Below are 16,330 nucleotides of genomic sequence, written 5' to 3' on the forward strand. Positions count from 1 at the left end.
TGTTGTTTTATGGTCATCTCTCGACGGAGCCCAAGGGATAACGTTCACTATTTTATACAGAGCGTTCCATTAAATCGCGTTGTCTCCATGAAACTCCTAGGTGTCCAGATATCAAGCGATTTAAGTTGGTCCTCTAATGTCACTCGCGCTAGAAATCGAGCGCAACGTCTGTGTGGTCTGATTCGTCGAACCTCCGGTTACTCCAAAGCGTCTATCACCCTTTATCGATCTATGTGCCTACCTGTCCTAGAGTATGCTACTCCGGTGTGGAACCCTTACTTAAAGAAGGACATTGCTTCTCTTGAGGGTGTCCAGCGCCGTTTCACGAGTTTCTACTTGAAGTCACCCAGACCAGGAAAACCAAATCACATCCCGTATGCTAGGCGTCTACAGAATCTCCATCTCTTACCATTAACGACTCGCCGCGACGTGTCTGACTTAGTGACGTTTCTTAGGCTTGCGCGATCTCCGTTCTTTGATCTAGATGATTTTGTCCGAGTTAGCTCGAGGCATTCTGTCCCCACCTACTTCGTCCCATACGCAAGATGTCTGGCCTTAAAGAACTCGTATTTCTACCGAATAGTACGATTGTGGAATAGCCTGCCCTGCGACATTCGTCAAAATTGTACACTTTCAATACCACGATTTCGGTCTCTAGTGTCTAATTTTGTCTTCAATAATTGGTTACGTGAAAATTTGTAATTTTATTTATATATTTAATTTTTTTTTTTCTGTATAGTTCTCTTTATTGTTGTCTCGTTTTGTCCCGGTAACCACCACATATAGGCTTGCCTCTGTGGTTGCCAGCGAATTATTTTTGCGAAATAAATATTATTATTATTATTAATTAATCCGTAAATGCACTGAACGAACTAGAAACAAAAACAACTACAAGTTACAACTTCTCGCAGAACCAATTATAATTGCCAACAAGTTGCTTAAGACCCAAAACAAACTCTCCGAAATAAATAAAATTACGATTTCTTTTATTTGGTTTTATTTATTTATTTATTTATTAGAGTTGATAGTAATACAGCTTTTTAAGGCGATGGGGGCAGTTTTATCGTCTGCCAACTTATGAGGCCGAACTATAGAAACAAAAACAATTACAACTTCTCACAGACGAAACAATTATCATTGGCAACAAGTTGCTTAAGACCCAAAACAAACTCTCCGATCCGAAACAAATAAAATTACGATTTATTTTATTTGGTTTTATTTATTTATTTATTAGAGTTGATAGTAATACAGCTTTTTAAGGCGATGGGGGCAGTTTTATCGTCTGCCAACTTATGAGGCCGACATTTCCTTTCCATATTTCATCTTTTCATTATCATTCTATAATTTTTCCAATAACATTGGAAGCTTTTTTACACCAAAACATGCGAAAAGAAAAACTGTAGTTATTCTTTCTATCATATAACTTTAGTCAACACTATTATCCTTTCTACTTATTTTTTTTATTAATACTTTTCTCGCCTAGCTTGGTTTAGCTATTAAATACTATTCAGGCACATTTTGGTATTAGTCAAGAATATTTCACTTGATATACTAATATTGCCTAAGAAATAATTAAAAATATTTTGGAAGATATTGGCTAACGAAGTTATATAATTATGTATTATCATTAGGCAAGTATAATCACGCATAGACTAGGCATATATTAATGCTAAAAAACACATGATTAATGTATGTAACGCGGGTTTCTATAGTATTAACCTTAAAAAATAGCAATACATAGTTGCACTGTATGTTTTTTCTTCGTTCGTTAATAGGGGGTATTAGTTAATAAATGGAATGAGCATAAACACATAAATGCGTTTGATTGTTTTTTTAACGACTAACATACACAAAACAATTAGGCTAACATGTAGGAGATAGGTTCGGAATTATAATATTCACGAAAAATCACAACGTTACGTTACGTTACGTAAAAATTTAACAATTCATTAGTATTCGTAAAAAAGAAGGCACTTTTTAGGAATGTTTAGTTTGTTTTTCTTTCTCGTGATTAATGTAACGTACAAAAAATGTATGTATTAATATTGGACGGATAATTAGTATAATAATTAAAAAAATAATAATTAAATTTTACAATTGTTTTTTTTTTTTAAGATTCTCATAAATTTGTCTAAAAATGTCCAGAAACACAAAATGGGGCGGAAAAAATATTGCATGTGCCTCTTTTTCTATTTTCTTAATTTCTAAACAAAAAAAAGCTCAAATAAACATTATTATAATAAAACCTAGCTCTATATTGAAGAAACGAGGTGTTATGTTAAATTAACATTTTTAATCTTACTGCTCTAAAAAAAATCAAATTTTTAAGAGTAAATTTTTTAAGTTATAATCTCAGGCATAATAACTAAAAGAAAAAAATATATTTTTCACGATAATGACGTCAATAATTAAAAAAATTATTATAACGGAATTAATTATCGCGAATAATTAAGAAAAATTTTAATTAATAAAGAGTGCTTTAAGTTTTTAATCATTAACTAATTTACACTCGTATTATATTTAATATATAAATATTAATATAAAAGATTAAACGTAAAAGTAAAAAACTACTCGCAAGTTTTTTTTTCCAAATTTTTGATTATCTAATTTCATTTTAATCAAATTAAACTACGTGCGGGACTTAACAAACATTTTCTGCGTTAATTAATTTTAAGGCACAATTAAAATGAGATAAACTATTCATTCTTTAATTTAATTTAATCTCATTTTAATTTATTTATTAATATTTGTATAACAATGTAAAAATATTTAATATAAAAGATTTCATTTTAATATATTTTGGAATGTTTATGTATGGAATGTAATGTAATTAATCATTATTTAATTTAATTAATTAATACGTTTATTCTTAACATTTCATAAAAAAAATAATTATAATAATTGGAATGTGTGTGTATGGATTTATAACTGAACACAACCTTACTAAATAATAAATTAATTGGGGGATTGGGGGGGGGGTAACGTAAAGTGCTGGGAAAATGCTGGGCTTTGATATGTGGAAATCATAATGTTCCTAATGTGGGGATCGATATAAAAAAGTTAGGATGAAATAGTCAAAAACGTACGTAAAACAAAATAGTGTTGTTTTTTTCTCAATAGTTTTTCAACCAGTTATAATTTATCTGGTTAACTAATTAAAAAAAAAAGGGGGTCATATTCATCTACTAGTTTTTAAAGTAGCGTCAGTTATATAATAATCAAGTTTTATTAATTAATAGTAAGAATAAAATGCAATAAAATTTTCTTTCTAAATCACATTTAACTGTGATTAATTTCCACTGGTCATTTTGTTTATCTTTTATATAAAAAAATAAAATACATCGAAATATATTTTCTTTCTCAAAAAATATAAATTTTGATTTTGACATTTTCTAGTACTATTTGCTGAAAACTTGATTGATTGGTTTGTTGGTTGATGAAAAATCCCCTGGGTATCATTTGCTTATTCTTTACCCAAGATTAGCACCTGTGACCAATCACAGTCCGTTTTTTGATGTAGAGATTTCTCATTGGTTGACAGAAAAAAAAAGCGCGGGAAATACGAATTGTGAGAACATTTCCTTTGTTTTCTTCCCGTCGTTTTCATTTCGTTTTTTTTTAAGTTCTCGTCGCGGTTTTTTTATTTTATCAACGCGACTTACTATTATTAATAATCACAAAATGGCAAAATAGTTTTGGTTTCAGTTAAAAAAAAAAAAGAAAGAAGAGCCACAAATATTTATTTCTTTATGCCATAAAAAGTTCTACGTAGCGTGTTCCCAAATTTTGTCGATTTTTCTCTTGAATGGCACGCTCCGCGTCAATTCGACTTGGAAAGGTAACCAATGCTTCACCATTTGGTCTACCATCGCCGTTGCGTTGCATTTGTATACATTCGGGGCTTAGCTAAAATACGATTTTGTTTTCGTTAGGAACCTTTAAAACCCTATTAGGTATTTGCTTATAAAATAAATTTCTGAAAAAAATACGTCGTTTCTTTCCAAAGCTTTGCTTTGCACTCCACCATAGACAAACCAACTTCACCAGATGACCTTAAGCTAAAGTACTTAAGAAACAAAAGCCCAAGGACCAAAAACCTTCCAACTACACTAAGACTTTGCTGTGGCACAATCAGGGACCCCAGTGTCCCTGGCTGTGCCACGAGGAAAAATATGTTTTGTTTCAAAGGTTTGCTTTGCACTCCACCATAGACAAACCAACTTTCACCAGATGACCTTCAGCTAAAGTACTTAAGAAACAAAAGCCCAAGGACCAAAACCTTCAACTACACTAAGACTTTGCTGTAACACTAAGACCATGGATAAAGAATGCGCGTGAGGAAATTTGTCTTCACTCTACAGGATCGGCAACTCCCTATCTCGAACGACAGCTTATTCTGTATACACTCTGTTACAACATCGGTTGTCAGCACGCTCAAAGCTAGGTCTCTACGTAACGTTGCTTTGTACGTGCTGTCAAGAGACTAAAAACTCGCGGATATTAAAATCCTGAAGATCCTCAAGTTTTTTTGGTCTCTTGAAGCACGTACAAGACTACGTTACATAGAGACCTAGCTTTGAGCGTGCTGACAACCGATGCTGTAACAGAGTATATACAGAATAAGCTGTCGTTCGAGATAGGGAGTTGCCTATCCTATAGCGTGAAAACAAATTTCCTCACGCGCATTCTTCATCCATGCTAAGACTTTGCTGTAGCACAATCAGGGACCCCAGTGTCCCTGAGTTGGGGTCCCTGAATGTGCTAGGATCGCAACATTGTTAAGGCTTAGTTACAAGAAAGGTACAGATTTGACACTATGCCTGATGAAAAGGCATCACCATTTTAGAAGATACCTTAATAATTAATTGTTAGAAGTGCAAAATAAAAACAGACAACAGAAAAATTACAACAAAGGCTAAGCTCCAATTTAGAAACCTCAATTATTCCCTGATGGCTATAGTCTTTATGATTAAGGACCTCTAAAATTAATAACCAGCGCGATCTAAAGAAACTTGCAGCTTAGACCTTGGCTAATAGCTTTTCTGTTGTTATAAAAATGGTAAATGAGAAGTGAGCCAAGGGTTAGTAAAGCCAGCCTAACCTCGATGAAGCCCCGGAAGAAGGAGATAATATCAGAGACAGAGGCAGAAAACGGTATGCCACGCATGATTACCATAGTCGGACCGGAGTGGGGATAATACGTGGTAGGTGAGACCGGTGGACTCGGGTAAGGCCAGTAGAATATGGGCGAGTAGTATGTTGGTAGTCTTGGTTGCAAGGATGCCACCGGAGACAGGACTGGAGGTTGTTGCACATAAGGGTAGGAACCGTATGGTGGAGGGAGCATAGATCCAGGTGCTCCGCCTCCTCCTGAAAATATGTAATGTCTCAATGCATTAGTTAAATAGTTCAGTAAAACCGCGCCATCATGACCTTGAAATGTTCTTAAAGGTTATCTTAGAAAAATAAATTGAAAAACGAACCTGGAGATAACAGTTGCCTCTGAAGAGGAATTCCGCCTGTAAGTACTAGATTCATATCATCAACTGAACATTGGAAGACCTCGATGTATCGTTGCTTCTTGCCAAAGACCATGTAACGATGATGTCTTTGTTGCGCGGACAAGTAAGCGGACTGTTCAGAATCCATCTGGATAAAGGCTTCACCAGATGGTTGTCCCTGAGCATTGTAGACCATGTGTACGCCCTGGAAGACTATGTTTTTCGCGTGTTCTCCGAGAAATTCTAGGATGTGCTCCACTTGAGCTTCGTATGGAAGACCTCTTAATCTGATACAATCCTTGCGAGATCCGTTCGGCAGTGGAATTAAAGGTACTTGCGGAAGGTTTGCTATCAAAGGCTGTGGCTGTTCGTACGTACGCGGGTCCATACTTCTGTTTAAAACCTATTGATTCAAATAGACAAAATACCCAACGACTTCACAAACAAACCCCCTAAGAGTTTTTTCACATTTAAGCAACTGTAAGAGACCCAGTTTTCAGAATTAACCATAGTGATTAATCCAAGCAGAGGAATCTTGAAATTTAGTATTCGAGTTACTTCAGCACCACATAGGAAATTAGATTTCCCTAGCGGAGACTCTAAGTCCCGGGCTACCTGACAACCGGCTGACCAGCCAATTGCCACCAAGCCATAACACGGACAACACATTTTTACAAAACAAGCCAAAAGAAAGATGAAAAGGGTTATTACAGCAGTAAATACCTGTTGCACTTCGGCAGTGGTACTACGGAAAAGCTCGATGTATCGGGCACCAATAACTTCGCGGTGTTTTGCCAATGCCCTTTGCGCCATTTCTTCAGTTTCGAATAAAACAAAGGCATCCCCTGTCGCTCGGCCATCGGGTTTGCGTACAAAGAGTACACCATCTTCGCCATCCATGACGTCACAACCGGGAGTACCATTGATGAAAAACTCCGTCTAATCAGACGTCGAAGCAAGTTAGGCGCGGTCAAATATAGTATATAATTAATAATGGGACACTTACGACTTGTTTCGCAGTGCAATCATATGGTAAACCACGCATGCGAACTATCACTTGACCACCCTTGGACAAAAAGGCTTGGGCTTCATTATTACTTCCTGCACAGAAAGAAGTTTATTTTTTTAATTTTTCAAAATCGCAATAATAAGTTATATAACGAAATATAATACACTTTCAATAGATAATATTTAATCAATGTATAAAGGTGATCGGGTGGGTCTAAGTATAAGTTATAGAGAACAAATTAAAAACTATTCTTTAGAAGATAGCTAAACGTTTGACAGGTTGATTACTATGACGAAGGGTAGATAAGCCAAGATGGTCCCGCATCGTACAGAAAAAAAAGAAGGGAATTAGGTCTCTTCCCCTTATCAAAATTCAAACATTTGCGAAAACCCTCGACTAAATACGGCTTGATTACAGCCACGTAGATTGGGTATTACCCTTAAACCACGTTTAAGCTGGTATTTCAAGTACTAATCACGAAATAAATTAATTTAAAATAAGCCCACCGAAATCTACAGAGCTACCACCTCAAATTAGTTTACCGGCTACTTGATGAAAAAACTGTTTTGTTTTTCGCAAAAGTACAAGTCCTTTCAAGTATTTCATAAAGTTACGCAATAGTAAGGCATTTAGGTGCAAACCTAAATCTTATTTAAGGGGGAATTGCCCCCTGGTGCGCCCCGTGGCTACGGGCCTGAATAGTAAGACAGACATATCGCAAAAATGAAAGAAATAGACCAAGATTACGACTTACCTCCAGCTACATTAACGAAATCCTCGCCAGTTGCTCTGTATACTTCGATGTACCTTTGACCAATATGGTGCTTGTGTCGTTTGAGAGCCATGTCTCTATGTTCTTGATTAACGAACCTTACAAGGGCTTCACCATTACGTCTTCCTTGTGCGCTTAGACACAGAGCTACACCACCCCTAGAGAAAAGAAGAAAGACACAAAAACAACCCTAAGTTAGTTTTAAAACACTTCAAAGAACAAGTAACCTCGCTGCAGAAAAAACGAACCCATTATAATCCACATTAGGCCTGTAACTAAACCCAAACTTTTTCTGAGCGTGGTACATGGCAGACAAGGTAATTTCAACTGCCAATTACAATGGTATCTTTGGATGACTATGTAATTGAACATTGCACCCCCTTATTGTCAAGTGGATCAAAATCATAAAAATATCGATATAAAAATGTCTATATCTTGTCCCGATTGATTCACCAACCCCCCTTTTTGTAAGAAACACCCCTTTAAGGCGTTTTCTTCTGACAAAAGACCGATGTCAGCGCCAAATTTGACATTAATTCAAATAACCTGGTGATAAGTTTAGGAACTAAGAAGACATAGTGTAAATTGTTATTTATGTAGGCAGACTAAGTAATCAGGTTGTGTTAGATACGAAGTAATTGTTTCCACAGGACAATTTTTTATATATGGGTAAGTCTAGATTAAAATGAATAAGATACAGTTTATCTAGGTTTTTTTTTCTTTCTTGATAAAAAGACATACTGAAGGACGAGTGTTCTATATATTACAACGTCAAATGGAAAAGAAATCAAACCATTTCTACGAAATTCTACAAGATATGCGCACAATTTATACTGTATATTTATACACCCCTTCATTGGTCTCGAGTTAATGACAAATCATTGATAAGCGCCATTAACTGAAGTCTAAACTTCACCAGGAAGGTCAAGTAATAAATTTGGGTGTATTTTACAGGATATTTATTTAAATCCCAAAGAGAACACTCGTGGTGGTAATTTCCCAGTAAATAATAAAGATAAACAAAATTCGTACTTGACAATGTTGAGACCCCGGAAGAACTTGGCAATATCTTGATCGGACGACTGCCAAGGTAGACCTCGAGCTCTGACCACTGTATTGCTGTCCACCACTTCATTTTTACTACTGCAAATGAAAGATTATCTATTAGAATTTAATTGAAATTAAAATAACAATTGTGGCTAGGGTGTAACGATGTTTCGACAATAGCTTGGTTATAATCGAGGTACCATATAGCTTATATAGTGGTTTCTTTGTTAGTATGTTTGTTTGTCTGTTCTTTATACACAGTTACAATTCGACACCGAATTTGACCAAACTTCAGTAACTTCAGAAGGGGATAATAGAAGAAGGATGACACTCTGTATCCTCTTAATACTTTAGTTATGTAACATGATTCTTCCCAGGCTCATGCACCTTTTCTGTTTGCTCTCCAGCTCATTTAACTTCAGCTGGGCATCGCACCGTGCAGGGTGAATTTTATAACTGTTTGGTACTAAACCCTCAGCAATCAACCCACAAACGTTGATTGTTTTGACGTGGGACAAAAACGCACAAGCGCATGCGCCTTAGCAAATAGTTAGGCAGCGCTAATAGAGTAATGATGTTTAGTTACCTTGATATAATAAATGTTTTGATGATGTTGGGAAGAATCATGTTACAATTACCCCCACCCGCTTTGTGGTAGACTTCTCTCCACGAGAAGTATTATATACTTATGCCAACACTAGGGGAAGGTTCATTAAAAGTAGTTTGGTTGAGTTCGTTAAAGTTGGGTCCTCGAACCCCCTCCCCTGATCGGCCTATTCCAGACCAGTATCATTTTAGCATTGTTTTATTGAATTTGGAAAATATTAGGTTCTTAAAAACATTATAATGCGGCGGTGGGTCCAGAGACTATTAAGTGTTTAGACAGGAAACTGTTCATGGTTTCAACTCTCTTAAAAATCAATCGACCAAATGCTTCATCTTAAACTTAAGCGTAAGATAAGACAAGGGCAATGAAACACTTACCAAATACCAGGATCTAGACGTAGGTTTATCACTTCTGGTTCTTTAAATTCATGACCTGCAATTAAACAAACGAAAAACAAAAAATCAATTAAATATAATATTTAATAATGAATGATTAATGCTCAAGGCTGAAGTTCAAGCCAAAACGCGCCTAATCAAGCTGAAATTTTAAGCCATGGAAGCACGATATTCGTATTAACCTAAGAACATTAAATTAAATTAATATATAATTGCCATTAATCTAGAACATCGAGCATCGACCCCCGCGTTGAGGTCGCCTGTCAAGTGAATCGCTTAATAATTTCGAGGTTCCCCCCTGAGAATGGGGACCTCTAATGATCGACGTTTAAATTTAGAGATTTAGGGGGAAGGAACCGTAAAGTTTAAGGGTAAAGGAAACGCCGTAAGGAAGTTTTTGAAACGGGGAAAACATTTATGTATCATTACGCAATGAAATCTTTACAATCTTTTCGAAGTCAGCGCATGCATTCAACCAGATTGAGACATTAAAAAAATAACATTTAAAACCTTCGGCTTGGCTTATTTTTCTATTATTTTCGCAAGCTTGAATGATTTTAAAATAACAAACGTAAAACCAGAAATCTTGTTTGTCTGCACGCGTGTTTGAAATAAGATTTTAACCCCAATTCAATAAAACAATTCTCAGAAGAGGCATATCATAAAAACTAATACTTCTAATAAATAAAAGAGTAAACACCCTTGACTTCAAGAAACTATCGACCTTTTTAACTTTCCAGGAATCCAGATTGTTTTTGTTAAAATTATTTAGCATCTATTTAGTAGTACCGCAGAAGTATATAATACTTCTCTTTGTTGGAACATAAGTTCATAAGATATGTTGGCCATAAGTTTGTCACTTGTTACAAACTGGAGCTTGTCATGAAGTGATTGAGGTAGGTCATACGACGCCTGGTGAGGCGCTGTCAAAGTCAGCTTAGTACAGACAAAATAGGACTAGATGGACTGCGAAATTAACCACCGAGTGTAGGACTTCAATACTCGCTTGTCGTTCTCGAACTAGCTCGAGCTGTAAGTCTCTAGCATTGGCTGCATTGCGAGGTATAGGTACTGTCATACATATGGAACATATCTTATAAACTTATGGTTGTTATCACCCTTCTACTAGTTCATAACTTGAAGTATATAGCAATACAGAGGAAAGAATCATACAGACTATATAGATAGTGTCAGAAACTAAGCGGGTTAAAAACAGTCCTGAATGGTTTGGTAACACTTGGGGTAACGACGAGAAAACAATCTTTTGAAAACTGTACAGTGGTTGTAGTGCCACGATATCAGGTGACAGGTATACTCCTTGCCCCCAAAGGTCACCTGACATAAATAAACCACTCATCACCACCATATTGAAAACCTAATATAGAACAAGTACAAAACGTTTGTAATAGCTAGTACCACTAATTTAAAAAAAATCTAACATTAAAAATTCATGTTCCGTACGAGAAGCACAGTCTCATCCCCTTTATTAAATTCAAGTTCATTATATTAACCCGAAAAGATTCCACTGTATATATTAAATCTTTCTCCCCGCTGTTCCCTCTATCATAAAATATTGTCATAATGATCATTACTACCTGTAGGATACGTATTTTTTATTTCTCGAATTTTTTTATGACGTCTATTTAAAATCTTCTCGCAAAGCATCTTAAAGTGGTCGACGCGGTTACGAGCGGTTAAACTATAGCCGGGAATCCATTTTAGAGTTAATTGTCCGAATCGAAAGAAAACCAGTTTTCCTCTTCTTATATGGTTACGGATTAAGGCAATATTTTAAAACTAAAAAATCAGTTTGAATACGTTCATAAGATATGTTCCATAAGTTTGTCACTGGTTACAAATTGGAGCTTGTCATGAAGTGACGTAGTCATAGATTCGAGGTAAAGCGACGCCTGGTGAGGCGCTGTCAAAGGCTTAGTACAGACTAAATAATAATAGGATGGAAGTACTGCAAAATTAACCACCTAGTGTAGTCAATTCTCAAGTCATACGTTTAATCATAAGTTCATAAGTTATGTTCCGTAAGTTTGTCACTGGTTACAAACTGGAGCTTGTCACGAAGTGACGTAGGTCTAGATTCTCGTAAAGCGACGCCTGGTGAGGCACTGTCAAAGGCTTATTACAGGCTAAATAGGAACTAGATGGACTGTAAAATTAACCACGTGTAGTCAATACTCGCTTATCGTTCTCGAAATAGCTCGAGCTGTAAGTCTCTAACATTACGAAGTATTGGAAGTGTCATACTTATAGAACATATCTTATAAACTTATGCTTTATCTATACCCTGAGAAGGGTTTCGCCTAAACGCGCTTGCAATTTATATTACCAGTTAAAACAATTGCACCCTCAAAATTTTAACTATGCAGGTATGAAAGCCTAAATCGTACGTAGCGAGACTTTTCAAAAGAGATAGATAGAGAGTCTAGAGCGCAGTTCACAGAACTTTGAAGAGATTTCACGAGGTGAACGTTAAAAAATTAAAACAGGTTCCGCCAGAAGCAAAAAGGCAAACGACAACAGGTTGATGGAGACTACAAAACTGTTTATATTAAAAAGAGTTAAATCCGGTTTTTATTTTATACTCTGATGGAGGGGAGAAATAAATACCAGACTCGTGGATTGAATAAGAATTTTAAAAGAAAAAAATAAGGGGGGAATAGACTCTATAAGGTTCAATAAGTGCAAGCTTCTTTTACAAACTCTAAAATATCTTAAAAAAAAAATCCTCAAAATGGTCATAATATTTTAATTTTGACTGGTATATATTGCTAATTAAAGTTGATAATTCCATACAGGTTTTATTAGCAAACCGCTTTCTAAAATGACATTTAAATTCAATAAATTTGCATAATCCTGCATTCTTTTGTAATAGAATTTAAAACTTCAAAATGTATAAAAGAAATTTACGAAATAACTTTTACTTTTTGTCCCATTATTTCTAATGAGATAAAAAAGGCATACCACAGTATTGAACATGCAGTGCTCAATTTAGGAATAGTAGCTAAGCCTAATTCAAGTCAGTCTTCAATCATTAAAATCCTAAGCCTAACTCCCCCATTTTTAGTCCTAAAAATTATTGATAAAACTGAAATAATTCCGGATACAAGTGTATCAATACAAAGAGTTTGCAAAGAAAGTAAATGCATTTAAACATAAAGGGAGTTTCTAACATCAGGTATTAAGGTGATGGATGTTCTTTGGGCGACGATTTTGAGTTTAAAATGTTCTATGTCATTTTTGTCCCTTCCCTGCCACCATTTTCTAGTTACGATTGGGGTGATTTACGGTTGACCCCTTAAATTTAATTAAGAATTTGAACAACAAAGCTAACTCAATCAAAACTTGAAAACGGTGACCCGGACGACAAAATATCACAGAACATTTTCAACTTGAAACCGTCCAATGAACACTGCCCTAATTGATGACAGACCTTTCAGAAAAACCCTGCATATAGATAGACACTTTATTAACTTAAAACTCAAGAAAAACGGGTATAAAGGCGGGAAAAATAAACTATAACACGTGCCAGACATTTATCGCAGATAGATGAATGGATTTGAGCGAGAGGAAAGTTTGGTTCTATGTCCAGCCATGAGGTATCAACTTATTACTATCGCGCACCGTTTTCGTGAAAAAGGGCAAAAAAATAAAAATGAGCATTCATTTCGCGGATTTACGATTAGGCTTTGGGGTAACTTCGGAGTATAAGATAAATTTCCTACAGGTGTTACGACCTTATTGAAACTGGTTCTGCCGGAACTACATTCTAGAATAAGCTATTGTCACGAGTGCACCACCACCAGCAAACCAACCAAGACCGCACCATGCATATTTGAATTATCTTTCACCGCCACGAGGGGTGCATGAGCATTTATTAAGCGAGAGAGAGAGGGGTGCCAGCGGGTTACCTTCACAAGGACTATTTTCATTTCACCAGTTTTTCAGTAAAGATGAAAGTTGATACGCAACTTTTATATATACGACACATACATACACCATCACACCTCAAACGATTTAAATATTTTAAGGGGGTCATTCATAAAGAATTTAACAATGCGCGTATAACGTAATTCGATTTAGTAAGGAGATAATAGAAGAAGGATGGCACTCTATATCCTCTTGTGTAACATGATTCGTCCCAGGCTCACCCTTTTTGTTTGCTCTCCTGTTCATCAAACTTTAGATGGGTAACTATCTCCCCGTGCTAGGGTGAATTCTATAACTGTTTGGTATACTAAATCCTCAGCAATCAACCCATAAACGTTGATTGTCTTGACGTGGGACAAAAACGCACAGGCGCATGCATGCGTCTTGGCAAATAGTTTTAGTTATGATGTTGCGAAGAATCATATTACAATGACCCCACTTTGTCGTACACTTCTCTCGAAGAGTAGTATTATATACTTTTGCTAATGCTACCGTCTGCCCCATTAGGATGATTATAGTGAATTCAGTTATTGTGAAGCAAATGAGATGTGATGTCTATGTTCCTAGTCTAAATTGTATCGCAAAACGCTGGCGATTTCCAATGCGGTTGCATGAACTGAGGTAAGAGATAGTATAGGATGTGTCGTCACTACAACATTCCTCATGGCTCTCTATAGCTCCACTGTTTGACAAGAGTGAACTGTTATTATATGTCACTATTAAATACGAAAACTGGGCCATAGTAAACACCTACACAATGCACCCAACCATAGCTAACCAAAGTCAAATCCATTGATTTCCATATAGACAGTTTTCAGACTAGGATGATTGATACCATTTACACCAGGAGGCAATGCTACTTATGAGGACAAAGTGCGGTACAAAGTAGCCTGGCCTCCTGGTGTAAATGATATCAATCCTCCTAGTCTAAAAACCATGTATTAAATAATTGATTAGTACGAATAGATCAAATGTAACATTTTCCGGACAAGCATGCAGGGTCCGATATCATACGTTATTGATCTGTTGGTTTGCAAGCATTCGAGCATATTAAAATGACACTTATATTGAACCGTTACGCGTCCTTAGGCAATAGGTTTACCAAGCAGTCAAAAGTTATTGGAAACTTTGAATTTTTATCCTCAAAAAACGTAGTTATAACATAGTTAGAAAAATAAGATTGTTATGTTAATGAGTAAACCAAATATTTTCCATGTCATATCCTGTCGGTGACGATAATGATATGTTGTCACAGTGTTGATGAAATATCACCAGCCAGATCTATTCAACTGAAGCTAATTATATTCACCAATTTGACCCCGCGACCTTCATAACCCTATATTGTTTATATTATCGGCAACTTTTATCAAGAAGTGATATCTGGTTTATTAGGGAGAAGATGTAAATTCGCCACATTTCCAGCTTTATCTCCAGTCCAAACGTAGGTCCGGAGTTAACCCCCCCCCTCTAAATTACAACCAGCATCTGATTGGTTCTTGAAAACTCACGTCAGCGCGACGCACCCGGCCTCCTTTTAGTTCCCCCTTTGTATTTTGAAAGGGGGACTAGGACTATGGCGCGCGAATACTTGGGCATCTTATACCTTCTCCCTGATAAACTAGATATCACTTCTTGGTCATACTTATGGAATATATGCACACTATAGAATTGCAAAGTTTGAAACGTGTCGGGATTGTCTTACTAGCTTACAAAATGACTTAACGTCGCAATATCAACTTCTTTCAACTTTAATAACCGGGGTCTAATCAATAATAAACGGTATCCATGATTGAAAATAAAAATCATTGCGAAAATCATCGAGAAACGCTACCGGCCTCTTATCGTCTGAAGTTTCGATACTACAAGTCTTTATCTACACGCTCATTTAAAACAGTTCCCCAGAGCTTTTGGTGGTTACAACACTCAAGAAACCTCGACGGGCAATCTATTGAACCTCTTTGTAGCAACTCTTCACGCTTATTATTCACGCCATTCACAGTGACTAAGACACCGTCGAAGTAAAAAACATCTATATCACCGACTACTGGCACGTCCCACCTTTGGCGAGATGCAGTCTATTGAGATTATAAGATAAGGGTGTCATGACTGTTCAATTGAGGGGGCGACCGAGAGAGGGTTGGGTCTTTGGGGATTCTCCTGTCCAAATATAGCCGCCGCCGGAATAGCTCGTTTCGGAAGACGAGAGAAAGCCCAGTTCCACGTGGGAGGTCGTGGGAAGCGCAATTATATCGCCTTATTTTAGCGACCTGACTTGAACCGCCGCGGCTGGAGCTACAGGTTGAATCATTTGACGTGACGCTAATAAAAACTACGGTGGTATTGTATTACATAATACAAACACAATCCGTTCAAAATAGAAGCGTATTAATTTAAAGATATCGAACATTTTTAAACTCGGCTCCGATCGGTCAACTTCTAATAGAACCAGGAATAGATACTTCCACTTGGAATCTCTAACTTGCAATTTTCTGCTTGGACTAAAGGGGAGGAGTTGAAGAAACAGACACCCCTGAGGTCACGCCTAATTTATTTGAACTTAGAAGCCGAGTGACATTGACTTAGCTATCGACCTATCCGCGCCGAACCCAAATGTAACATTCAAGTTCACTTTGCGTTCTATATATGTGAACAGCCAATGAAATTTACGCTAGGAAGCGGGTGAAACAACGAAGTTTTAAGACCTTCCCCTTTTCTTCAAACAGATATTAGAATGGGTCTATGACTTCTTAAAGATTCAAAGTATTCCGGATAGAACCTCTTCAGTTCCGAGATTGCATACTAAACGTAAACCAAGCAGGGTAGGGTAGGATTGCGCTGTATCTGTTTACAAGGGATAGCAGTCTAACCTAACTAATTAGACCACTGAAGTTCAGTAAAATTAGATGGTTAAAAAACATAATTCCGCCGGAAGTGGATCAAGAACTATTTCGAAATGTTAAAAGAAAATAATAAACATAAACGGAAGTTAATTATTAATGGCGATATTTTGGAAAAGTTGGCAATGAGAATATAAATATATTTCTTCAAAGTGGG

General features: G+C 36.4%; 1 protein-coding gene across 5 annotated transcripts in view; it reads right to left on the reverse strand.

The window, feature by feature from the left end:
• Positions 1 to 980: 980 nt before the first annotated feature.
• The window catches only part of fus (epithelial splicing regulatory protein fusilli), a 58,528-nt gene continuing 43,178 nt past the window's right edge, over positions 981 to 16,330 (reverse strand). For 3 of the 5 annotated variants that reach the window (XM_089869846.1, XM_089869850.1, XM_089869849.1), the window contains 8 exons: positions 9,314 to 9,368; positions 8,315 to 8,425; positions 7,265 to 7,440; positions 6,508 to 6,602; positions 6,213 to 6,440; positions 5,484 to 5,904; positions 5,102 to 5,370; positions 981 to 3,906 (listed from right to left, as the gene is read on the reverse strand). In XM_089869846.1, coding sequence (XP_089725972.1) covers positions 3,748 to 3,906; positions 5,102 to 5,370; positions 5,484 to 5,904; positions 6,213 to 6,440; positions 6,508 to 6,602; positions 7,265 to 7,440; positions 8,315 to 8,425; positions 9,314 to 9,368 — 1,514 coding nt within the window. In that variant the 3' untranslated portion in view covers positions 981 to 3,747. The remainder of the gene's footprint in view (positions 3,907 to 5,101; positions 5,371 to 5,483; positions 5,905 to 6,212; positions 6,441 to 6,507; positions 6,603 to 7,264; positions 7,441 to 8,314; positions 8,426 to 9,313; positions 9,369 to 16,330) is intronic. The other 2 variants (XM_089869847.1, XM_089869848.1) reach the window with 2 other exon arrangements.

Source organism: Phalangium opilio, unplaced genomic scaffold (genome assembly GCF_054372755.1).
Source record: "Phalangium opilio isolate 3A_F unplaced genomic scaffold, DU_Popi_V2 ptg000031l_1, whole genome shotgun sequence".
Lineage (NCBI taxonomy): Eukaryota > Metazoa > Arthropoda > Arachnida > Opiliones > Phalangiidae > Phalangium > Phalangium opilio.